At 43.2% G+C, this 27,241-nt stretch overlaps 1 protein-coding gene across 1 annotated transcript; it reads right to left on the bottom strand.

Moving 5' to 3' along the window:
* Window positions 1–6,178: 6,178 nt before the first annotated feature.
* On the bottom strand, window positions 6,179–21,058 carry ccdc69 (coiled-coil domain containing 69). Its single transcript, XM_030368608.1, has 9 exons — window positions 20,767–21,058; window positions 15,463–15,523; window positions 12,997–13,175; window positions 11,474–11,561; window positions 10,928–11,001; window positions 9,941–10,042; window positions 9,514–9,633; window positions 9,018–9,115; window positions 6,179–6,593 (listed from the first exon to the last, which is right to left on the bottom strand). Exons 1-9 carry the CDS (start codon window positions 20,785–20,787, stop codon window positions 6,428–6,430), a joined length of 909 nt encoding a protein of 302 aa, XP_030224468.1. The 5' UTR covers window positions 20,788–21,058; the 3' UTR covers window positions 6,179–6,427.
* Window positions 21,059–27,241: the final 6,183 nt, after the last annotated feature.

Genomic DNA, 27,241 nt, shown 5'->3' with positions numbered 1-27,241 from the left:
AACAGTGTTACCCCTTATGTTTTTTTTCATGACGACCAATAAAAAACAACAGTGTTACCCCTGATGTTTTTTTTCATGCGACCAAAGAAAAACAACGGCGTTACCCCCTATGTTTTATTTGATAAATATCGACAGTGTTACCCCTTATGTTTATTTCATGATGGCCGATAAAAAATGACAGTTACCCCTTATGTTTTTTTTCATGACGACCAATAAAAAACAACAGTGTTACCCCTTATGTTTATTTCATGATGGCCGATAAAAAATGACAGAGTTACCCCTTATGTTTTTTTTCATGACGACCAATGAAAAAAGACAGTGGTACCCATTATGTATTTTTTCACAACGACCAAAGAAAAACAACAGTGTTACCCCTTATGTTTTATTTGATAAATATCGACAGTGTTACCCCTTATGTTTTTTTTCATGACGACCAAAGAAAACGACAGTGTTACCCCTTATGTTTTTTTTCATGACGACCAAAAAAAAACAAGTGTTACCCCTTATGTTTTTTTTCATGACGACCAATAAAAAACAACAGTGTTACCCCTTATGTTTTTTTTCATGACGACCTTATGTTTTTTTTCATGACGACCAAAGAAAAATAACAGTGTTACCCCCTATGTTTTATTTGATAAATATCGACATTCCAACAGTAGACATCAACCGGACTTGAACCCCTGTTTAGGCAGAGTACACTCCTCTGCACCACTGAGGCGATGACAGTACACAATAATCAATCATGAATAAAGACGATATACATGACATTAAAATGTATGCGTGCATTTTAATTATTTCCCTTATGTTTATTTTCATGACAACCAATAAAAAACGACAGTGTTACCCCTTATGTTTTTTTATGATGGCCGATAAAAAATGACAGAGTTACCCCTTATGTTTTTTTTCATGACGACCAAAGAAAAACAACAGTGTTACCCCTTATGTTTTTTTTCATGACGACCAAAGAAAACGACAGTGTTACCCCTTATGTTTTTTTTCATGACGACCAATAAAAAACAACAGTGTTACCCCTTGTGTTTTTTTTCATGACGACCAAAGAAAACGACAGTGTTACCCCTTATGTTATTTTTCATGACGACCAATAAAAAACAACAGTGTTACCCCTTATGTTTTTTTTCATGACGACCAAAGAAAACGACAGTGTTACCCCTTATGTTTTTTTTCATGACGACCTTATGTTTTTTTTCATGACGACCAAAGAAATAAAACAGTGTTACCCCCTATGTTTTATTTGATAAATATCGACATTCCAACAGTAGACATCAACCAGACTTGAACCGCGGTCTCCAGGAGTTTAGGCAGAGTACACTCCCCTGCACCACTGAGGCGAAGACAATATACAATAATCAATCATTAATAAAGACGATATACATGACATTAAAATGTATGTGTGCATTTCTATTATTTCCCTTATGTTTATTTTCATGACAACCAATAAAAAACGACAGTTTTACCCCTTATGTTTTTTTTTTGATGGCCGATAAAAAATGACAGTTACCCCTTATGTTTTTTTTCATGACGACCAATAAAAAACAACAGTGTTACCCCTTGTGTTTTTTTCATGACGACCAAAGAAAACGACAGTGTTACCCCTTATGTTTTTTTTCATGACGACCAAAAAAACACAACAGTGTTACCCTTTATGTTTTTTTTCATGACGACCAATAAAAAACAACAGTGTTACCCCTTATGTTTTTTTTCATGACGACCAAAGAAAACGACAGTGTTACCCCTTATGTTTTTTTTCATGACGACCAAAAAAAAACAACAGTGTTACCCCTTATGTTTTTTTTCATGACGACCAATAAAAAACAACAGTGTTACCCCTTATGTTTTTTTTCATGACGACCTTATGTTTTTTTTCATGACGACCAAAGTAAAACAACAGTGTTACCCCCTATGTTTTATTTGATAAATATCGACATTCCAACAGTAGACATCAACCAGACTTGAAACCCGGTCTCCAGGGGTTTAGGCAGAGTACACTCCACTGCACCACTGCGGCGATGACAATACACAATAATTAATCATTAATAAAGACGATATACATGACATTAAAATGTATGTGTGCATTTCTATTATTTCCCTTATGTTTATTTTCATGACAACCAATAAAAAACGACAGTTTTACCCCTTATGTTTTTTTTTTGATGGCCGATAAAAAATGACAGTTACCCCTTATGTTTTTTTTCATGACGACCAATAAAAAACAACAGTGTTACCCCTTGTGTTTTTTTTCATGACGACCAAAGAAAACGACAGTGTTACCCCTTATGGTTTTTTTCATGACGACCAATAAAAAACAACAGTGTTACCCCTTGTGTTTTTTTTCATGACGACCAAAGAAAACGACAGTGTTACCCCTTATGTTTTTTTTCATGACGACCAATAAAAAACAACAGTGTTACCCCTTATGTTTTTTTTCATGACAACCAATAAAAAACGACAGTGTTACCCCTTATGTTTTTTTTATGACGACCAATAAAAAACAACAGTGTTACCCCTTATGTTTTTTTTCATGACGACCAAAGAAAAACAACGGTGTTACCCCCTATGTTTTATTTGATAAATATCGACAGTGTTACCCCTTATGTTTATTTCATGACGGCCGATAAAAAACGACAGTTACCCCTTATGTTTTTTTTAATGACAACTAATGAAAAAAGACAGTGTTACCCCTTACGTATTTTTTCACGACGACCAAAGAAAAACAACAGTGTTACCCCTTATGTTTTTTTTCATGACGACCAATAAAAAACAAGTGTTACCCCTTATGGTTTTTTTCATGACGACCAAGGAAAAACGACAGTGTCACCCCTTATGTTTTAATTGATAAAAACGACATTGTTACCCCCTATGTTTTAATTGATAAATATCAACAGTGTTACCCCTTATGTTTTTTTCATGACGACCGATAAAAAACGACAGTGTTACCCCTTATGTTTCATTTGATAAAAACGACAGTGTTACCCCTTATGTCTATTTCATGTCAGCCGATAAAAAACGACAGAGTTACCCCTTATGTTTTTTTTCATGACGAGTCGACCAATGAAAAAAGACAGTGTTACCCCTTATGTATTTTTTCACGACGACCAAAGAAAAACAACAGTGTTACCCCTTATGTTTTTTTTCATGACGACCAATAAAAAACCACAGTATTTCCCCTTATGTTTATTTCATGACGGCCGATAAAAAACGACAGTAACCCCTTATGTTTTTTTTCATGACGAGTCGACCAATGAAAAAAGACAGTGTTACCCCTTATGTATTTTTTCACGACGACCAAAGAAAAACAACAGTGTTACCCCTTATGTTTTTTTTCATGACGACCAATAAAAAACCACAGTGTTACCCCTTATGTTTTCTTTCATGACGACCAATAAAAAACGACAGTGTTACCCCTTGGGCCGATTGCTCTGTCAGTTAGCATTGCGCTAGCTGTGCTGCGCTTTAAAACCGTATTCCTTAAAACTGAGGTTTCGGAGTTTAACACGCAGCTGCGCATGAGGTTGAACGTCATTGCTGTGTAACGACTCGTACAGGATCAGTTGATTCCTAGCTGACTCGGTTTAAACTGCTTGGAAACCGGAAGTACTCTGATTTCTAGTATACCCCAGAGCAGATGCAGTCCTAACTTCATGGTGGATGCATTTTGTGCTATAATTACCAACAAAAACTTAATGGGAATGTAAAATGCACTTTAATATAATAAAAACGCTAATAATGTTGACATTTATTATGAAATAGTCTAGGCTACTTTTTTTGGAAATCTGAGTCTGGAATCTTCCCTCACCTACGTCAATCAATTACTTGTCATTGTTTTCTCTTGGTGTGTGTATGCAAACGTGATTACTTAATTAGTTACCTAATATGCCTATATGAGTAATTAGGATAACGTCACGCCTTTCAATTCTCGGAGAAGGAGAGTTAGGACCATTTTAGTTAAGCATTGACCTTTTTATGCTTCGTTGAATGGTACGATCCTCTGTGCGTTCATTTATTTTTTTTTACATACAAATAATCTGTTCTTTGTAGAGTTTTAGTTGGGCACTTTAAGCAACTCCTATATTGTAGCCTGTATTTTACTGAAGGTCTACCTGGTGTAATAAGTGTAAATGTATCATACCTATTATTCATAAAACTAATTCTGTGTGTGTGTTGGTTATGATGGAGCCTTGTTTCATCCTGCAAACTGGTTTAGTCTCCTCTAAAACCACGTCAGTTGCGAGATTAGACTAACACGCACAAAATACGCCCTCTAGTGTCTGATGTGAATTTCTCTGAAGACAGCAATTGAGATCAAGGTAAAACGCAGCTGCAGGTTAAACCACAAGTACATATGACACAGCAATGGAGTTTAAGACGTCACGTGACTTCTTGCGTCACCGACGAGTTTAAACCCGTGTTAAACTCGAAAAAGTGGCTAAGCTAGCGACGCTTTCTCCCCAGATACTTACCCTGACTACATATCAAATATAATTACAATCTCAAACATTGCACTCAAACATTATATGTAAATGTGAGCCTTTCTGTCCATTCACCTATCAATGATTTGCTTTAACCATAGATGGAAAAAATGTAGCAAATTTCAACCTAACTTTTAAAATGATCAGAAGAAAAAAAAATACTGCAAAACTAATTTGTTACAATTGAAGCAGTGGAGGGTTCCTGTCCGTTTCTGTCTGATGTATTTACACTGTCTTCAACAATGGTCGTTCATTCCTAAAAATAGGCATCTTTTTGCTGAACCTGTTCTATATGGCAGTTGAAAACATACACATGCAACTGTGGCAAATGCAATGTCAAAATCAAATTAAAAGTTTTATTTTGTTTTGTATTTTCAGAGACAAGGACATTTCAAAATGTTACAACAAGTAGAAATCTCTCTTGCACATGACGTGACTGAAATACTGGTAAAAGTGCTAGTGCATGAGGAGAGTAAATGCTAAAACACAGGCAGACGTGGGCTTGTTTGCAACCACAATTTCCTTCTGGATTAATAGAGTATTTATATCACAAAAAGAAAAAAATAACTGTCCTGATCTGAAATGGTACGATAGGAAACGGTTTACATTCACAGCTTCTCTCTTTTGTAAAACAATTTCACTTGACACAAAGTAATGCAGTTGCAAAACACCTGACTATGTGACTGAGTATGCAGAACATGGGCACACGCAGGTCAATTGTTATGTCCTTCTTAACAGACACAATAATGGACAAAATAAAACACCATAGGATTAAACCTTACAAAAATAGGCTCAACAAAACACATTTGGCATCATCCTGTTGCTCAACGACTTGGATCTCCCGGTGGTCTCTGGTTTGAATCGGTCGGGCCACCTCTGTCCCTGTTAGGTTTTCCCGTGTTCACAGATCGCGGGCGCTGAACCACAACAGGCCTGTAATCCCCCCCAACAACGGCGTACCCCCTCATGTATCAAGGCACCGTTTACCAGGCCAAGTTTGGAATACTTAAAGGCTGAAAATTTGACCTAGTAACCCTAGAAAGACCACCGTTGAACTCTCCATCTGTCAAGACAGCGTTGCATTGAGTACTTCTCCATGAGAGCGTGGATTGGAAGAGCACGGACTGCAGCAGTATAAACAAAGGCCTTGTGTGGCGTAACGTAGAAGGACTGCCGGTAAACAGAAGGCCGCTCGAACCGGTCCTTCAACGACGTCTGTGACGGCATAACACTGCCAAAGAACGGAAGACTCAAAGTCATCTTTGCGATTTTTGACAGTGATATGAGGCCATAAACATCGGACATTAAAATAACCGTCCACTGTGTTTTCAATCCACTGAGAAATTCCAGAGTTAAAAGGCCTCAGCAGACCCCAAGCATACTCCTAGTGGACTGTGGCTCCACCACGGTTGTGAAACGGTTCGCCGATCGCTCCCCGGAAGTTCTCTAAACACTATCTGTGTCGACTCAGGGAGTGTCTAAGGAAGAAGGGACTGTAGCAGTAAAGGTTTCCGTACACCGGCGCCCCTGGAGACATGGTACCCATGGTCAGGGCCGTAGCACCAAATCCTGGGCCCCTATACCATAGGTACTGATGGACCCCCTGCGCCCCCCTGCTTCCCCCAGGGGGGCGCAGGGGGGGGGGGGGAAGCGATTGTTGGGGGGGGGGGGGGGGAAGGTAAGATAATTTTTTTTTTTTTTTTTTTTGTCATCTGCCTTGGGCCCCCCCACAACTGTCCCCTTGGTCCCCGCAGTCCGACGGCCCTGCCCATGGTACACAGGGGGGTTGTGGGTGGGGAAGAAGGGAGCGGCACCATGGCTGGAGACGGTCGGTAGGTTCCAGAAGATTCTGCAGAAGTTTTGTCTCCGGTGTATGGCTGGGACTCCAGGGGGGCGGTGTTTCCCCGGCCTCATTTCAAGGAGGGGCTTCCCGTTCACGTTCAGGGCGCCACCTCGGCCAGCATGACGGGCAGGTGCATGCTGGGACAGGTGTCTCGGTGGCGCAGCCGGAACACCAGCTGTTCCTTCTCCTGAGACAGCTTTTGGTTGACCCCCGTCTGCCTCTCCAGCGCCCCCTTCAGCTCATTCTGCTCCTTCGACAGTTGCCTGGGCGAGGCAGGAGAAGAACGACACACATTGGTCAGGTTTGAAGCATCGCAGTCAGATAAACCCTAACCCAAACACTGAGGGAACTGAGACTCTAGGGCGTAAAATCAGCCCACGCTTACGTTCAAGGTCCCATGGCATGAAAAGGTCACTTCATGAGGTTTTCTAACATTAATATGAGTTCCCCTAGCCTGTCTTTGGCCCCCAGGTAGCTAGAAATAGCAGTGGTGCTTTGGCAGCGGGGCTGCGGCGGTAGACAATCGCGGTAAACAATCCCTTTCTCCTCCATGTCGCGGTTCAGTCTACTTCAGATTGATGTGGAAGTGGAAGAAGCAGAGACGTTGGAGAACCGACGCAGTGGTTTGAGATTCTTAATATTTCGTCTGGAGGCGCACACAGCTTTTTGTCGTGATGATAATATATATTATATGATATAGATATCTTTGTATAATATGATATTATTTAGATATAGAGCTCCAGGACTCCCTCCGGAGCATCCAAAATGTTCTAGAATATTGCAAGAACACGGCCAAAGGCTGTGTGTGTCTGGTCATTGGGATACATCCACTGTAAACAGAGCGCATGGAGCCCGTGGCCGCGAGCTGCTCAGGGCCACATCCCCAGCCTCCTCCTTGACCCTCCACATTTTTGAAAGCTCATTGTGGGACTGGCTCGTAGCGGCTGTAATTCTGCACCAAGGCTGAATTTCTTGAACGTCTTCAAGTACTGTATTAGGGGCCCACTAACGGCTATTTAAAAGCATTCATAAAGTAGCATGCCATGGGATCTTTAACATTCTGCCAGTTATTTGTACTTCTCATTGTGTATTTTGTCTATAGGTGTATTTAAATGTTACACTTTTGCACTGTTTACATTGTTTTTAATCATAACTACCCTCCTGTAGTTCTGCTTTGACAACCACATTTCTCATCTGGGGATAATTAAAGATAATAAAAGTAAACACTGCCGCCTAGTGGCCTTTATGAAACCATGCAGTATCTGAAGCCGCACTCTGGATTTCAATCCTTTTAAATCTGAAGAACTCACACACATCTGTTGCTCATAACATAATTCATATTCTTGATGTTTTATGAAAGTATTAAACTTTCAGAAAAAATAAAATGTAACACTCCAGTAGGGGGCGGCAGTGAGCCATGTAAGGATGTCAGATTAATGCTTTCAGGCCTGGGAGAGATGGCAGTATCTAAAGCTTAGTCAGTTAGCTAGTAATTGGAGTGGACAATTAAGGAAATAACAAAGCTATGAGATAACACCAACTTGGAGGGATTGCGACCCAAATAATTGGCAGGGCAAGATAAACTTTAAGTGGGCATCAGAATTTTTCCCCAAATTCAAATTGAAGTCTAAGAAAATGTCAAAAGAATATCAGAAATATATAACACTACTTGCTGGTTCTTTCACATTTACCATCGTAATATGAATCACTCTTTTGTAGCAACAGGCCTGCTGAGCTGAAAATGTGATTAGTCAGGTTGGCCTTAAACTGGAACAACACACTGTCGTAAGCACCATCATGCAGCATGCACTTATGAATACAAATCAGTCCTCATATTCATTAAAGATGCTTTTAGGTTAGCATAAAAAGAAAAGCTAGCGATAATTAGATTTCATCAATTGGATTATAATAATAGAATTAAACCGGTTAGGTTATTTATGAAACTACTTTGGTTTGCTCTTCAAAACATGACCCGAGGTCATGTAATGTGGGTTTCTACGCCCTAAACCCCACAACCATCAGAGCCATCATAATATTTATATTCCGCACGGCACCCATAATCCCAGAGACATCTCGTTAGCATACAGAATGATGTTCTCTAATGTAGTTTCCAGTTGCAGTTCTCCAAGCTACATAGCAAGACTATGCCGGTTTCCAAATGTATCATCTTTGATAATGTTTTGTCTTTGGTAGCTATAAACCCTGCTATACTGTAGCCTGGTAACCAACATTTCTGCCGGTACGAGATACACCGACCAATCACAACCTGTTATCTTATATGAGCCGGGGTAAGTACGATGACGTGCAGAGGAGCACAGTAGTGCCATTTCCTAACAGCAACAATCAAGGCTGCCGCTGTTGATTTTGCTATCGAGACGCTATTTAACAATCTGGGCAGTATATTCCCATTAAAAGAATAACTAACGACTGCACTTACAGCTTATGTTGAGAAGAAAGATGTATTTTTTTTGTTGCTTAGTGCTACGTCGCCCGATTCATGATTGGTAACCATATCCAATTGCGTCCTGAGGCATTTTGGACTGAGCGCGTTGGTGACGTCCCTTTGAAATACCACGTTCCAGACCAATTGCAGTTTACAATCTATATTTCAATTAAATTTGCATGGTCTCAGCTTATCGCTCTGCTGTACTATGGTGTGGTCCCCAGTGTGGCGGGCCGGTACATACTGGATGAGGCTCTGATAGTTGTCCATTCGGACACGCAGATCCTCGTTCTGCTGCAGGTTGTGGATGATCTGCTCCTCCAGCGACAGGTTCTTCTCTGCCTGTAGGAACACATGTAAACACCCCCAGTTACACCAGGTTGGTACAGTCCACCTAGGGGAGGTCACCGTGGAGTTGGATCTATCCAGCATACATCTGGGTAGACACTCCCACGGTTATAGTTATTCTAGGGTCAGTTTTCTTTTGGTGACTTTTTACCATCAAACCTGTTGGTAAAATAGGGTTCCTTTAACAAAATAACTCATATTATGGAAGATTGAACATCTGATCGACACAAGTTGTAAATAACCCATATAACAATAACCGTAATACCTGAAATGAACACACACACACACACACACACACACACACACACACACACACACACACACACACACACACACACACACACACACACACACACACACACACACACACACACACACTCCAGTGATCCTACCAAAGTTTGCAGCTGGTAAAGCTTCTTGCCCTGCTCCTCTACACGCTCACTCTTCATCTCGATGACAAAGAGGAGGGACTCCTGCTCCGACTCCCAGAATGCCCCTGGGCTGCCATGGGCCTAATGGGGAGAAAAAGAAGGAACTACTGAGTTTATAGGAGGTAGAAGTAGCTATAGAGAGAGAAGCAGAGAGAGAAGCAGAGAAAGAGATAGAGAGACATATAGATAGATAGTGGTAGAAAGTCATAAATAGAGGGTAATAAATGATTGATAAATGACTGTCTATACCCATGCCTTGGTTACTTAAAAAAACCATAACAGATTTATCAGTGGGTACCACATATTATATAGATTTTGAAAGATTTAACAGGATGTCTATATCAGAAGCATAATATGTGGGGAGGGGTGAACAGACAGGGAGGGTTACCTGTATATTGCGCAGTAGGTCCTTCTTAAAGGTGGACGCCTGGACCCTCTTCTTCAGCTGGTTGTACACCTGGAGGTCTGCCGTCAGCGTCTCCACCTGGCCCTGCAGTCAGCACCACGCACACATGGAACCAGAGTCACTCCCGGGGAACAGCATGGACTCTAGCCAGGGGCTTTCCAGAGACAACCCCAGCATTGCTTAAACTGACAATGTGTAAGAATGCCTGATGAATGTATATTATATATCGTATCGTGCCACGGGTCGGACTGGTGTTTCCTTCACTTTACTTAATTTAAGCACTCGTTTTGCATAAATAAATGGCTGCCCATCCCAGCATCGGCTCCTGAAGGCGGTCCCCTCAATGCAGCCACGGCATCGGTTTATCAAAGTTGGCCTTCATTGGTTGAGTGCTGGCCACAACAGTAAGAGCGAGGGGTCAAGAAAAAAAAGGGTCTTTAAAGTAATAATCTCTTAATGAATATTTCTTTCTGAATGTTGGGTCCGAACGGTTTGACGAATCGGCCCAATCATTTTTGTATTTTTTTCCCAGTTTGAGCTGCTAAAATTACAAATAAAAACAGACCTGATCTTACGAAAGATGCGGAAAAAAGTTGTATGATCTTTACGGATCAAATTCCTTTCCACAATATTGCCAGAGGCTTCAATGACCATCCGAGTGAGCTGTCCCAATGGCTCAAGCGCTCTCGCTCAATACTGGACCATTTACAACATTTATTGTATGCATATTTTCAAAACTGGTTGTCAGTGGTATCATTCACTGGAAAGATCGTAAGCAGCTCCCAGTCAGTCAGTCTCAGTCACCAAGCAGCGGTTGTTTGGCCAGAGGGTGGAGAACACCAGCCTTCAAGATTGCAGATTTAATTTTTTCAGAAAAGTAAATGCAAGCAAGCGACGGAGGCGCGACTCGTACACAGCGCCACTTTAATACACGGTGCAGCAGCATCCAGGGAGGATCAACCGTCTTACCTTGAGGAGGGTCTCTGCTGCCTGGAAGCTCTCTGTGAGGTCGTTCTTCTCCTGCTGCTGCTGCCTCTGCAGCTCTGTAGGAACAACACACAGTGAGCATGTGCACAAACTCTCACACACACACACACACACACACAAACACACACACACACACACGTGCTACTTCATCTATAGCAGGGTATTTAGAGAAACAAATGTTTTCTGGCGCATAATGTGACGCTTGAAAACCTAAAACCCTGTTTCTCCCAGTTGACACGACAACACATAACCGGTGTTATCCGAAATCTCCACTTTGGCCAGAGTTTTTTTAGAATTAATCGTTTTCTGTGATAAAAACTGTGTTTTCATGTAAATGAGAGGCCAGACCGTGTCGAAATATCTGCGTTTTCCCTTCGTGTAAACGGGGCCTAATTCTTTTCCCACAAAAACACATTCAGCCTTTAAAGGGTAAAGGAGGAGTTGCCGCCTGGAAGCAGATTCTCTTCGGATACCAGAGTTCATCTTCAAGGTCCTTCACCGCGGGGAGCTACAGGGAACGTTCTTTACCTTCCACTGCCCTCTCGTGCTCCTCAGTCCGTCGCTTGCTCCTCTGATCGTGGACAGCGCTCAGGTCGGCGGTGGTTTCTGTGCAGACCTGACGGGGAGAGAAAGGGTTTGCGGGTCAGCTTTACGGTACAATCAACCCCCCCCTCTGCCACCCTCCTCAAATCAAGCGATCTGTCCCTGACCTCGATTGGGGTTCAACTCGTCGATGTTCCCCCAGTGTTTCACAACTTTCATAAAAAACAGCAATGTTGTGGCTCGTCACCCCGAGAGCGGTTGCAAACAAACAGGTTCCACGCCCGGATGAGATCTCCCCACAAGACGGGTTGCCATGACGCATAAGAACCGCAAACAAACATTGATCTCAGATTCCCCCGAAGGACGGAGTCTTATGTACTCTGGTGAAGACTAGCCTGATTGCATAAATCCCGTTTGCCCGCGGTCTGCCCTCGTATGCTCTCGACAAACACAAGCCCTGTTCTCTCCCCTCAACTGAGCTGCTATTCAGGGAGCAGCTCCTAGATCCACGCGATGGATTAAAACACAACAAAACAGGGTCTCATCTGACTGTCATGGCCATAAACAACAGGCTGGGTTTACCAGAACACTTCACCAAGCATTAGAAGCAACCGGACCGGTCAGGCCTCAGAACCAAATAAGAGACTTCAGATGGGAGGATGTCATTTGTTGTTGTAGGACATCTCAACCTAGAATTGCATCTTTATAGATGAGCTAGCTAGTGGAAGTATAGAGCATGCACATTTTTAAACCAGGAGGACGGGCAATGTTTCACCCAATTTCTAGCCCCCATCAGGTCACTTTGAGGCTATGAGGCTACTGCTGCACAGCATCATCGATGTATTCAGCCAATCTACACAAGGTTTAGGGGCCACACACACACACACACACACACACACAAACACACACACGTAATGGAAAAGCGCGAGTCGTTTATTACTTTTAACAGCTGCAGAAGGCCTGACGTCATGCCCAGCAGAGAGGTTCTCTGGTCAGCCTGTTGAACCGCAAAGGACACGAAGAGGCACGTCCGGGGACTCAAACCAAACCCCTTCGTCTCCCATGAGCGGCTGGGAGGGTTACGGGGCGTTGGTATGGGGCGCGGGTCATGTGACATGGAAGGCCTTTACTGCACAGCTTTCTCATTTGATATTACCACTACATGCCCTACCCATGGTGAGGACAGTCCTTTTAGGATTAGCTAATGCAACTACTAACCGCTGGTGCTCACTTGATGTGTGCCCAACCAATGCACACTCAGTGTCTTTCATGCGCTTTATTTCATAATTCATGCAAATAGCATGCTGTAAAAATGATGATTTCATGCTATGAGTTGCTTAAAAGGAAAAAAAATATAAAGAGGAAGAACTTGAACTTGAGAACATATGGTCCGGTCCCGCACATTCCCTCACCTCTTCTCTCCCTCCCTACCTCTTCCTCCCTCCAGCCGTCTCTCTCCCATCTCCCCCACCTCCAACTCCCCCTCTGACCCCTCACTCCCTCCTCACCTTTTCCGTGAAGTTCTGGATGATCGCGAACAGCTCATCGTGGGAGTGGTCTTTGAGGAGCTCCGCCCTCTCCTGCGCCCCATTGGCTGAGAGCACTTGCTTCAGAATCCTCAGCTGCCACTCGAACCGCTCCAGCTGCTTTTGGACACACACGTCCACGTCGTCCGACGCGACCTTACCTGTTATCAAGGACGAAACGACAGTCAGACCCTTAACACAAACACATATATGGGCCAATACTTTCAATATTACACAGACCTAGTTAGTTTCGAGGTCAAAAGAGTGCCGTTGTAGATATACAAAGGGTCATGCGACTTTATGCCATTAAGGTGAAACTGCTTTGACTATCGGCGACTGATACAGTGTATTTATTATAGTAACTTTTTCCTCAAGGATAATTTTACTGATTTTTATCTCCTGATTACATGGGCCTCAAAACCAACAGAACACCTATTTTTAGCCACCCCAAACACAACGGCAATAAAGAGGCTGAAACATCATCTTTTATTCTTGCATTTCCTTATTATCTTCCCCTTTCTCTCCCTTCACTTCCTCATTAACAATTTTCCGATGAAAACGCCAGTGAACGGCTGCAGTACACAACACGCAGCCGACAAGAAGACACACGTTTCCTGCTGAGAGCTTACCATTAAACCTTTCTACCAACCTCAGGGTCTCTTTATGTAGTGTTGACACTCACACACACACAAAACACGTACACACACACACACACACCCACAAACAGTCACACACTCTCTCTCTCTGTGTGTTGGGCTGATCTTGCACCACAGTGTTTGCACGCACAAACGACAACCAAATTTGAAGCAAGTTTGATATAGGGCTTTTGCATGATCTACGAGCCAAATTTGAATGGGTTTGTGACTTGGTCTGTCTGTCTCCGTGTGTGTTAGTGTGTGTGTGTGTACGTGAGAGAGATGACATCCCAATCCAGTTGGGAAAACTGTCTCAAATCCAGGGGCCTCAATGATATGATACTTCTGAGGCACTCATTTACTGATACGAATCCAGGTTACCAAGATGCAGCGCAAAACATTCTCAGATTACCAGGGAGGCATTTTGGCGCTGGTATATCCTGACGTTTGAATTCTGTCTCTCCTTCACTTTCTCCGGCCGACCAGAGGACGTGCCGCTAGAGCAGGGCAGCAGCTGTAGCCGCCAGCGGACATTTATAGACGGGGGGGGGGGAGATAAATGACCTCCAGTAGGGTCGCTAGCGTACAGCAGCAGAACGCCTGTCAGCGGGTCAGCTGCACCCAGCCTCACGCTGTAGACACTCTCAGGCCGAAGGGGCCCACCGCATACCCCTAGGTACAGAGCGATGGAACGAGCAAGGGTGATGTCATGTCCTGGTCTTGACTGATGTCATTGGTACGAGCGATGTTATACACTCGTTTCCGCTGGGGTCATTGGTACAAGTGATGTCATATCCTATTTTCGACAGATGTCGGTTTTAAGAGAGCAGCTTGGTGAAACAATGAAATAGATTCTTAAAAATACTCTTGTTTTTCAGTTTCAATGGTTGTGCCATCGCAAAAACAATTTAAATGTGGAAACTGTGTTCCTGTAATCCTGGCTCATTCTTCAAGGCGCTTTCACTGTGCAAAGTACACACACTGCACACTGTCTTTCTGCAGCCACATACCAGGAACCCCCTAGACACCGATAGGCCCAAGCCCGTGGCTGCCGTACAGCGCCTCAATATAATCATCTAATGAACACCTTTAATCAGTGACCCCCCCTTCCCACCCAAGTCTTTTAGTCATGCAGAGGTTTTCTCAGGCTGGGCAGGACATGACACATTGAGATAATGATGTCATCTCTTCTCAAGGTGGGGCCAGGCCTGAAGAGAAAAGAGGAAGTGAAAGACTACAGCGCGAGCCTTGAGGTACGTTCCCATAGAGCTCTCAGAGGCCGCTATAAATCAACTCAACTTGGACAGATTGGAGACATGTTTAACCCGCTAACACACACACACACACACACACACACACACACACACACACACACACACACACAAGGTGAATCACACAGAGATAATTGGGGGCTGTGCTCACCATTCACAGGATGACGTTTAAACCGTACACGTTCATAAATGGGAGGAAGCAGTTTAATGGTATGTTGTCAGCTATGTCATATGACTGAGTAATATGACTGCAGCAGATGTGAAACGCAAGTTAAAAGATAAGTTAAATAGATACAACTATCTTGCTCAAGAATGCCTACAGGTGGACTGTTGACATTGGGGGATCGAACCCAGAACCGTAGGGTTCTGGCCCCATCTACCTAATTGTTATTGCTGAATCATCATATGTGCCATGGAGAAACCTAAATATAAAAGATTGCTAAAAACAATAATAAAAAATAATAAAAAAAACTTCAGCCACAATACTCAAATATATGTAATGTACACATAAAATACACACACACATACATATCTCTACGTACCACTAACTCCATCGTTGTATTTCTTTCCCTCCTTATGGCTCTTCTTGCTTCGGCTTTTCTTCTGATGGGAGGAAAGGGGAACGATGAATAGAGGAAGACGCATTTCAATAATAATAAAAGCTCCATGAATAAGGGTGAATTGGATACCAGCTGTACGGTCCATTACTATGCTCTAGCAGCTGGTTTCATCTAAATACATTTTAAGAATCATTTCAGCATTTAATCTCCTTTAAATGAGCAGGTCTTGTTAAAGCTCCAGGATGCAACAGGTAGTGGACGTTGTTGGTTCTATTCCCCGTGTTAGCACAAGAGGAAAGATATCGGACAGAGAGGGTTATAGGTTAGATAACATGGATGTTACAATGGCTTTTGGATGCATTTCCCGTACATCAGAATGGGTACAGGAGTGTAGGTAAGAAGTCTTTGGTACAGGCCTGGCCGTCCACTGGTCAATTGGAACAGTGAGGGGATTATAAATCTGTTGACGGTTACAGGACACTGATCAGCCAGGCTCTCTCCCTCTTCCCCCCTCTATCTCCCTCCGATTAGTCCTGACATTCCTAGGACGAAGCCAGTTGTGTTACGTAACTCAGCGGGTACTGGATTCTTTCAAAAGGACTGGTGTTTGCGTGCACACACACACACACACACACACACACACACACACACACACACACACACACACACACACACACACACACACACACACACACACACACACACACACACACACACACACACCTTTATTTAAACCATCTTTCTTTTTTTAAACACAGCGTGACTGACACAATAAATACTAGGGCAACGCAAAAAATACTGAAGACAACGCAGGCATGAGTGGAACACGTGACGGCCGTTGTGTTCCAGGATATGTGTTCAGAACACGGAAACCTAACTGGAAGAAACAGAGGGTCTGTTTTCATTATCTCTCCCCCTTAGTTCTCATTATCCTCCCCTCTCCTCCACCTAGTTTTTTGTATTTCCCCCTCCCTCTGTGCCTCGTTTTCATAACCTCCCTCGCTCTCTCTCTCTCTGGTTATCATTATCATTCCTCTCCCCCCTAGTTTGCATTATCCCCAACCCATCGCTCTACCCCCAGTGTTATAGTATCAGACCCTCTCGCCCTCCTCTCACCTTCAATCTCTCCCTCATTTTTGCGTCATCCTTTTTATGACTTTTTTTTTTAATTGTCTCTCTCACACTAGTCTTCCATACTCTCTGCCCTCTCAGCCCAGTTCTTCATTCTCTCCGAGACCCTGTGTCTTATCTAGTCACAAGGGTAATCAAAGCGGACCATCTACTAGAAGTGCTTCTCTATGTCGAGCAAACAATGGGTTGTCCCTACAGTCAGGTGTATGTCAGTGTTGGTCTTATTCCGTTCGCCGTTAGAAAGGTCTCTCACCCAACAGGCTGAGACAAAGGCACTTTTCTAAACATTAAACATTTCTTTCAATTTAATCCCTGTGAGAAATAAGAAAATCCTTTTATAACGCCAAGTTTCGCAAGACCTTTTATAATAATCAAAATACAATTCCATTGCTTTTGTCCACTATGACAACATTATTGATCGTACAGAAACCCAAGCCTTGAGGCCTGAAGCCTCGTACCGTATTGACAGGCGTGAACATGTTTGTAACATGTGTGAACAAACACACAAGCTCAACTTCCCCATCGAATGTGTCCTTACCACAAAACGTTTGAAGTGTGACAGATAACATTTAACATCCTGCACAAACAAGGGCTGAGAACGTGTTTGACTGTAGGCTCCAAACGTCTTCACCTTTTACCAAGACCCAAAATGCCTTCAGTGTATATCAGTAATTATGCTCAACTTACGCCACACCAGTCGGAGAAGCCCCTTCCCCCGCCACTAAGATGAACTATGGTTGGCAAACTGAGCGACAGCTACTCCATTCAACACGTGCCATCCATTGAGGAGCGGAAATTAATCACATAAAAGGACTGAGGTTCACTTCTAACTCGGGAAGCAGATTTGGGAGACATCTCATTAACTCAGGCCACATAACCCAAACTTCATGGGCGAAAATGTTTCCTCAACCAGACCATTCATGCTGGTAGAGAGACACAAGCTAGCGAATCAAAAACAATAGTTACAACAAAAAAAAAGAATACCAAAAAATAAAAACAGAGCAGCGGTCGTTTTAGATTATCATGCCATTGTGAAGGATCACAGAGACGGTAAAGGATTAAAATGAGCATTAAGATGTCCTAAGGGGAGCAATGGCCTTATAATAATCAAGGCCTTGGACAGGGGAGACTACTAGAACTACTTGTAGGACCCAGTTCTTGTGCGGTTCCTGTTGCCTTGGAGACACGTTCACAAAGATCTAGAACATTGCGGCCACTGTCCCAGAATTAGAATTGAATTCATTCCCCAACGAGTTGAACATTGGTAAAAAAAAAGAAGAATTTGCCTCACTGGTTTAGTTCAAACTGGTTGATGCAACAACCAAAGAGACGAATTGATCTGAGTCAACATGAACCTACTAGGCTGGCAGACGTGATGGCAACTGATAGCGCGAGATGAAGTGATTACAGGGAACCACACAGAGGAAGTTTGCTTAACTGTGTGGCCAGACTGTTAGCCGAATGGCTCCGATATAAACCTTGTTAATTCATCGGCCATATTGGTTAGTTTGGTGGGTCAAGCTTTGTGTATCTTACGAGACACCATGACAAATGCATTCATTTTAGTTCTGCATTCCAGTTCCCCTCCCCCCTCCTCTGTGTAGCATTTAATATGCATTCAGATTGAATATGTCATGGTTTCCCCAAGGATACTAATAGGTTCCCCCGACCAAACTAACCAATATTGCCGCAAGATGAATAAGATCCATTACAGCGAGCCCCAACCAGGATTACTGGCTCCAATATTAGATTAGCTCCTGGGAATATTCTCCCACCTCCACTTTAAAATGAACCCCAATGAGATTGATTTTCTGCTGGGGAACGACATCATCTGAGCCACACCAGACCTCAACGCCCCCTCCCCAACCGACTCCAACCTAAGGAGGGTGTGCCGAATACAAGCTTCTAGTGCACGGTTGTGTAAAACCTTAAACCCCCATAAAACACCAAATAGATGGAGCGTGAGAAAAACTAAAAGGCTAAAACGTATATTTGTCATTGAATGGCAATTGGAGAAGAAAGCTGTGTCGCCATAAATACGTAGGCCTCTCATACGTTTACTTATTTTCTGGGGCTTTTTTCTGCTGTTGTTTGGGGCCCCGGCGTGTCTAGGCCGACATGTCTGTCTCTAGTGTCTACCCTGGGTCACGTCTCCTGTTGGCCTTCCAGGTTAACACTTGTCCAGTTGTCTGAGTTGGGGACCCCAGCCCTGCCAGCCAACAGCTGGTTTGGTGATCAACACTACGAGTTAACTGCCTGGCTTCTCTCTGTCCCTCTATGAATTTCCTCTAAGTTTCAAAATGTCATTTCCTTTATTGGCATGACAAAAACACAAGACTATTGCAAGAGCATACCAAAGACATTACAACAACTTGAACAAAATTTTTTATTGAGTTAAATTAAATGAATGTCTCCCACTCTGCATTTCCCTCAGTCTGTTCGTGTGCGTCTGTCTCATCTGTCCAGAAGGCTGTTTCTTCTAAGGCCCCAGATCCACCCCAGATGCCTTCTACATCGACAGTTGAATAATTCTGTGTTTTATTGTTCCTGTAGAGAAACCATTACACATGAGGGTTTTTCTCCTAGAGCGCACAGCAGATTCTCCCTTTGATGCCATTGATTTCCATTGGCGTCTAAAACACGTTAGCAAACATGTTACCATAACTTGTCGGTCCCAGACGAATGAGTTGCTGCCATGTACCAGACTACACCGCTTTCTCAAAATCTGTGTAACCTTCAGGGCAAAGCAGCGTGGAAGTAAGCGACTAGGAGTCTTTTTAACCATCCATCTCTTAAGTTGTTTTTCGGAAATAAGTGTATTAAAGATCATTAATTTAAGATAGGCAATATCTTCAATTAACTGCAAGATTAATTGAAGATTGAATGTTTGGCAGGCAAATGTTTTTTTTAAGCCTGACTGCTACATTTAACACTATAAAACATATACTTTCTAAATTGTATTTAGTTTGCATGTGTTTTCATAAAACATTAAACGGTCATTAAGATTCCAAGGTATATACCTAGTGGTGTGCAAAAAAGCTACGCAGTCATGGGTTCAAATTCCTATTCTTATTTTTATATGAACTACTACTACTGTCGGTTACCCTACAACTCTGAGGGTCAATAAGAGATCAATATTTTACACAATATATAAACACTTGATTAACGGCCTACAGTTCAACACAATATGCTTTAATACATTTCAATTTTGGTCAGTAATTACAATAGTATGACTACATGGGTTTGTCATATTGCGCAACAAGCCCTCAGATACAGAGCAGGCTTGGTTGGCACATGTAGATAATGATGGACTTGAACCAAATCAATTTGGTTTCAGGACACTAGGCGATTGTTTGCCTCTTCATTGAAGAGATAGAAACAAAGGGCAATCTGCTAGACACTAATTTCCAAAGCTTTCTCTGGAAAAATATAATATTTACATGATTCAACAGTATTGACCATTCCCTGAACGACTTGCATAAATTGGGTGAAAAGGGAACTGGCGTTTTTGGAAATAATTACGAATGAGAGAGTTCTTATGTTTTACTGTTCAAGGATGGTACACTTTTAATAGTATGTGATGAAGGAACAAGCTTAAGTAGTGACAAGCAGCAATTTAGAAAAATAGATATTCCTCTTGACTGAACTACACAGTTCTCACTATATATATTCTGTTAATAATGATCTTCTTGTTAAAAACAACCATCGGCCACTTCAACCCTCGCCGTGATCCGACCCGGGGTCATAGAACTCCCACTTTCAAACTCATCGAATGACACATACGATTAGATCAATGTACCTGGGATTATTGTATACTGTGAAGAGGATGCACGATTGAAACCAGATGTTGTGGTAGGGGAGGCTCAGGTAACTTTTTTAACCTAATCCATTTATTTGGACAACTCGTGATGGAGAAGGTACGCCTAACATAGTCACAAATCAAAGGATCACATAATGGTACAAAAACAAACGCACAAATTGCATTTTACGCACGTTTGTGGCCATGCCTCGACTCGACAAAGGCAGGCGGCTAAAAGAAAACAATCTCGTCGCTTTCTAATTAACTTCCTTCATCTGCACCCCAAAACGCGTGAGACTTCAAAACAACAGTAGGCTACTGCCAAACCGAAAAACGAGACATGTTCACATACATACCTTGCTAGGGGCACAACCCATTCCTAGTCCTTCTTAGTAGTCTTGCCTTCAAACTTTTCTTCTCATTGACAACTTTGAAACAGCGTCTATCTCGTCTCAACTGCACCGGCAGAAACCTATCTTGGCCGCGCCACTCCGCGGAACAGATGGGAGGGGCTTGGATAGTCCAAAAACACTGATTCTCTTGACGGGGTCTAGATCTACAATTTACACTTGATTCGATCACGGATGGTGCTCATGGGTGCATCCGTCTCGCTTTTAGATGGAGATCTGTGCAGTTGCACCCCTATTGTTTAAAGCGCGCGCGCGTAGACGCGGACATGCACGAGTAGCAGGATTTACTGTTTGCCGTAATGGCCAGAGACGTTGCGCCAAAAACATTTGGTCCTTGCCCATTAGTTATGCCATTTCAATTGCCCTACAAAACGTCTGATGCGTGAACAATGAACTACGTTCCCCTTCACTGTCTTTGAGTGTCTAGAAAAGCGCTGCAATTTGACAAAGAAATTATAGATATTTAATATTATTTTTATGTCGAACTAAAATAACTTCAATAATATTTAGATATCTATTTATTTCCATCTTAATCTTCTAATAGGTTTAATTAAATTAAAATGAGACCCAAAACGATCCAACAAATGCAACAACCTCAAAGTCAGTTGAATCTATGAATTAGACATAGAGTAGGGCTCTGTTAATTGGTTCCTGGTCTTCCAGGTCTGGGTGGGTGCGTAGTGTGCACATTCTCCCAGCAGAGCAGACTGGGGCCCTGCCCCAAGAGAGCCGCCTGCCCTCCTGCATACTCCACATACCTCCACCCCAGCAGGAGAAGAGACATCTCAGCCCGGCGCCACAGAAGCCCAAATATTTCTCTTGTTTAAAGAATAACTAATCAGGTTGAGGGGTGGAACGTTATCACTAATAAGGCCTGGGTAATACTGTCAACACCTGGGAGCATTGTAATGTTTCTCTTGATGATTATGTAGATGTTCCATTTGTTACCGCTTAAGATTATGGCGGAGGAAAGACCTCTGAAGGGCTCACAAGCAGTCTGCTTGTGCTCACCTCAGCACTGTGTGAAGACAAGCGGAGCACATCAAGGACAAGACCAATAAACAACCTTTCCTTTTTGTTGAATACTTTCTATTGCACAACTCTTATTGTTCATTCAATATTTATTCCAAGAGAATCAAATGCCTTTATAACTTTCAACCTAAAAACAATAAAAAAATAATAATTGTGCTTTCTCTAAATATTTGACGTTGTTTTTGTATTTATTTAATCAAGACCTACATGCAGCGCAGCATCTAGTTTACAGTTATCAGCACAAGGTTGGCAGCGTTCCTTGGGTCCCCAGTCACTCAGTCACAGGTGTTGTCACCTGTAGTCAGCCCTGTATCTCAGTGTGAGGTACACTGGACCTGTTAGACACCTTCACCTCTTTCTCCCCTTGTGTCTTACCCACTACCCCCATCCCCCCAAAGTGTGTCCGTCAGAGTTGGAGAACAGGTACCCTACCCTAAAACAGAAAAAACATATAAGTGCAGATAACATCACATTTTTACCCGGTGATATCATGGCGCAGTAGGCCACAGGTGCATGGGAGTCTGTGTTTGTGTGGTGGGGCACACTCCCTGTCGTCCACCGCCTCCCACCACACAGTAGACAAATAAAACTGACATTTCGGCTGCCGGAGAGAGCGTGTGCGCGCGAGAGAGGTACACAGAGAGAAAGAGAGGAGATAAAAGAGATGCAGAGAGGGACATTGTGAAGCAAGCCTGCGGTTTGTGTGTGTGTGAATGTTTGTGCATATATATGTGGATGTGTGTGTAGGCAGGCACATTTATATTTGTTTTGATGGAAAATGGCTAAGGTGATAAGGCCAGTTAGAGATAAGAGATAAGATAGTACTAGAGGACCACAGCGTTGTGTCTGATATCAGCCCCAAGACGGGGCTTACAGATTTAGTCTGCAGTATCCGTGCCCCGGGTTCAACCCTATAACCCTCCCGGGGGAATTGGAGGACTCGGTGAGCACCAGCCATATCATGTGCTCCCTGCTCCTCTCTCAGACGTCCCAGGACTGTCTGTGGTACACTCTGGTGTTTAAGGAGCTTAAAGCAGTGGGCACCGGCTTGGCTGACCGCATGCCTTCCTGGCTACCTCTACCTGGCTACGAGGGAGCCAGGAAGGTTCTAACCGCCCGAGTAGAGATGCACTCTTTAGAGCTCTAAACGCCCCCATAGAGCCACACTCTTTAGAGCTCTAAACGCCACCATAGAGCTGCACTCTTTAGAGCTCTAAACACCCCCATAGAGCCGCACTCTTTAGAGCTCTCAACGCCCCCATAGAGCCGCACTCTTTAGAGCTCTAAACGCCCCATAGAGCCGCACTCTTTAGAGCTCTAAACGTCCCATAGAGCTGCACTCTTTAGAGCTCTAAACGCCCCCATAGAGCCGCACTCTTTAGAGCTCTCAACGCCCCATAGAGCCGCACTCTTTAGAGCTCTCAACGGCCCATAGAGCCGCACTCTTTAGAGCTCTCAACGCCCCATAGAGCTGCACTCTTTAGAGCTTTCAACGCCCCATAGAGCCGCACTCTTTAGAGCTTTCAACGCCTCATAGAGCTGCACTCTTTAGAGCTCTCAACGCCCCATAGAGCCGCACTCTTTAGAGCTCTCAACGCCCCATAGAGCTGCACTCTTTAGAGCTCTAAACGCCCCATAGAGCTGCACTCTTTAGAGCTCTAAACGCCCTCGCTGGGATGCAGCAGCACAAAGCCTGTTAAACATACACGTGAGCAAAAACATGCGAACACACACACCCACACACACCCCCCCCCCCCCCCCCCCCCCCCCCCCCCCCCACACACACACACACACACACACACACACAAGCAAACACAAACTGACACACACTCAAATTCATGAAGAACACACATGTAATACATGAGTGTAAGAAAGAAAGATGGCCAGGAAGAAGAAAAAAAAATACTGTCACATAGACAGACTGTCAGACAGACATAAACAAAAGGAATACAAATTACAACAATAAAACAAACAAAATAATAAACGATAACAATATAAGAAAGAAATAAAGAAAGAAAGGAGCAAAGACCAGAAAAGCATCAACAACAACAAAGACAGCCAGTGAGCCAGTCCACCACTTCTCTCTGCAATGCTTAAACCATCTAATCGGATTACAGAGAACCTAATCTGATCGCACACAAACTCCCGGCAGCATTGCCGCTCAGTTAAACTCTCAGAAAGTGTTAATCTGCCAGAAGACAAGTGTTTCCTGGTTCTTTCTGAGACTAAGGCCCGATCCCATTCATACCCCTTACCCCTTCAAAACAAGGGTTAGGGGTAAGGGGTAGAAATGGGATTGGGCCTAAGAACCACAGTAGCATGATCTCTGTCCCTGCAGAAAAACACACAGTTCAGAAAATGCCTACATTGAAAACCTTCATCCAAACGATCATACCCTACATATATACAACATCAAGAACCAAGTAATGCAATATGGATATAATATGAAGTATATCTGCCACAGACAAATTAATACCATACACCACATCCATGTGACATAAAGGTCAACAGAGAGAGAGACCTGAGGGAGATAAATATTATCAATGCAACATGACTCAAAATAGATCTGAAGTGAATGTGATAGCAGTGGGGGTCTGAAGGTAAGTACACCCTGGTATTATACCGTATACTGCAGTATAACAGTGTCATAACTGTGGGATTACAGGGCCATACGTCCGCAACTGGCAATAATATGCCTGCTCAGTGATTTGTTTTACTTGTCCCGCATAATTATCACTCCAATGTTTACTTCATACCACAGTGAACAACACATCTAGAGGGCATGAGAACTTAATCCTTTCCTGTTTCCTGTGACCTGCAGTCCGTAGTCAACATCTTCATCATCATCAACAACAACAGCAGGTTGTAGTTGTTGGGGCTGATGGTTAACAGCAGGTTGTAGTTGTTGGGGCTGATGGTTAACAGCAGGTTGTAGTTGTTGGGGCTGATGGTTAACAGCAGGTTGTAGTTGGTGGGGCTGATGGTTAACAGCAGGTTGTAGTTGTTGGGGCTGATGGTTAACAGCAGGTTGTAGTTGGTGGGGCTGATGGTTAACAGCAGGTTGTAGTTGGTGGGGCTGATGGTTAACAGCAGGTTGTAGTTGTTGGGGCTGATGGTTAACACTAGGTTGTAGTTGGTGGGGCTGATGGGTAACACTAGGTTGTAGTTGGTGGGGCTGATGGGTAACAGCAGGTTGTAGTTGGTGGGGCTGATGGTTAACAGCAGGTTGTAGTTGTTGGGGCTGATGGTTAACAGCAGGTTGTAGTTGGTGGGGCTGATGGTTAACAGCAGGTTGTAGTTGGTGGGGCTGATGGTTAACAGCAGGTTGTAGTTGGTGGGGCTGATGGTTAACAGCAGGTTGTAGTTGTTGGGGCTGATGGTTAACACTAGGTTGTAGTTGGTGGGGCTGATGGTTAACAGCAGGTTGTAGTTGTTGGGGCTGATGGTTAACACTAGGTTGTAGTTGGTGGGGCTGATGGTTAACACTAGGTTGTAGTTGGTGGGGCTGATGGTTAACACTAGGTTGTAGTTGGTGGGGCTGATGGTTAACAGCAGGTTGTAGTTGTTGGGGCTGATGGGTAACAGAGAACTCGGCAGCTGCCGTCTTGTGGAAAAGTTTTCAACTTTTTTTCTCTCTGCGTTGCTAACAACAACTGGTGCTGCATCTCTCACTTGCTGAGTTATGAAGTGGGCGGGGGGGCGCAGTTATAAATAGTTGACTTTACAAAACGTAGTGTTTCAGATTCCATCATGCTGCTGCCTTTACATCGTTTGAGGCATGGAGAGATGTGTGTGTGTGTGTGTGTGTGATAGAGAGAGGGAGAGAGAGAGAGAGAGAGAGAGAGAGAGACAGAGACAGAGAGAGAGAGAGAGAGAGAGAGAGAGAGAGAGAGAGAAAAGATGGAAACTGAGTAGAGTGGCTGTGTGAAATTGTGCGTCTAGCTGTTTGGGCGATGTCCATTTCAGTATGTGTGTGTGTGTGTGTCTGTGTACGTCTGTGTTTAAGTTGAGAGCAAGAATTTGTCTGCGCGTGTGTGTTGAGTTGACAGTGACCGATAATCTGTTTGTGTGTGTGTGTGTGTGTGTGTGTGGGAGAGAGAAAGTAAGGTGCTGGATGTTAGTACCTCCTATAAACACAGGCAGCTCCAGAAATAGCCCCGCTCTATTGTACAGAAGATTAACCTAAGAATTAGAGGGCTGAAAGGGCAGTTGGCTGGCTGTTTTGTAAACTGTTCTCGCTCCGCAGACAGAGCATGCACCAGGGTTTCACATAAAGCGTATCTGTTTGAAAGGGCTCCTATTTTACCATAAGGTGCGAAGTTGATTAACCCATTTCCAAATCTACCATTTAGTGACAATACAAACGACATTGGCCATCCATAAATAAATAATCTAGGGCTTGTACATTTCGACTGAAAGCATAGGATTTTAGCTTTTGGTGATTGAGTAGTAATTAATTCGGAAATAATTGATATTGTCAAGACAGATATTTAAAATTATTCAATAGACTACGTTAAGTAATATGCATTGATGTAGGATTCTACATTACTACAACTCTCCCGAGTCCTCTTAATAGGGTGGCGTGTCACCAACCACAATTCCTATGATGCATTCTGGTAAAAGCCCTATAGGTGCCATACAAATCATAAAATAAATCAAAGCCAGGATAGAGAGGATAGGCCGAAAGGTTTCAATCCCCCAGTGCCTGCATCTTAAACTGCATGTGCGTCCTTGCCAAACCAATACCTCATGTAGATAGTAGTGACATCATTCACTTGGAGACTCTCTGGATAATTACGTCTGCTAAATAATAACAGATACAGAGCGAAATGGAGTTTGAGGTAAGTGTGTAATTTTTGCCGGTTTGCATGCAGTGTTAGGTAAAAAAAAAAGCTAAACTTGTATGTTTACATGAAGTGTTGACAGAATAAAAACATACCTGTGTTATAAACATCTGCTTCAAGAATAAAAATATATATATATACACAAACCATAAATCAACCATGTTCACAGGGGCGGGGGGAATTTAAGCACATCTGGAGTTCTGAACCTGGAATCACACCCTGGTAAATCAGGAATGACTGGAATGCGCACACACACACACACACACGTTTGGATAATTTACTAATCGTAAGCATATAGCAGTGAACAGCAGGCGAATATATGTGGTACTACAAAACAAGCACACACACTGAATATTGTTCAAGCTAGTCCATCTATTGCTAATGTTGAAGAATGACTGCTCCTAGTGGTCATGTAGCTTAACAGCATCAGAATAAGTTTACCCATTTTATAGTTGTCACTATGACACATTTCTAGGCAAACTAAATATAAAATACTAAACGTGTGGTTAGTGAAGTATATGGGGAAACAATAAGACAAGCTAATT

This window comes from Gadus morhua, chromosome 10 (assembly GCF_902167405.1).
Source record: "Gadus morhua chromosome 10, gadMor3.0, whole genome shotgun sequence".
Lineage (NCBI taxonomy): Eukaryota > Metazoa > Chordata > Actinopteri > Gadiformes > Gadidae > Gadus > Gadus morhua.
The sequence above is the reverse complement of the archived record's forward strand: the minus strand, read 5'-3'. Positions and strand labels throughout refer to the sequence as shown.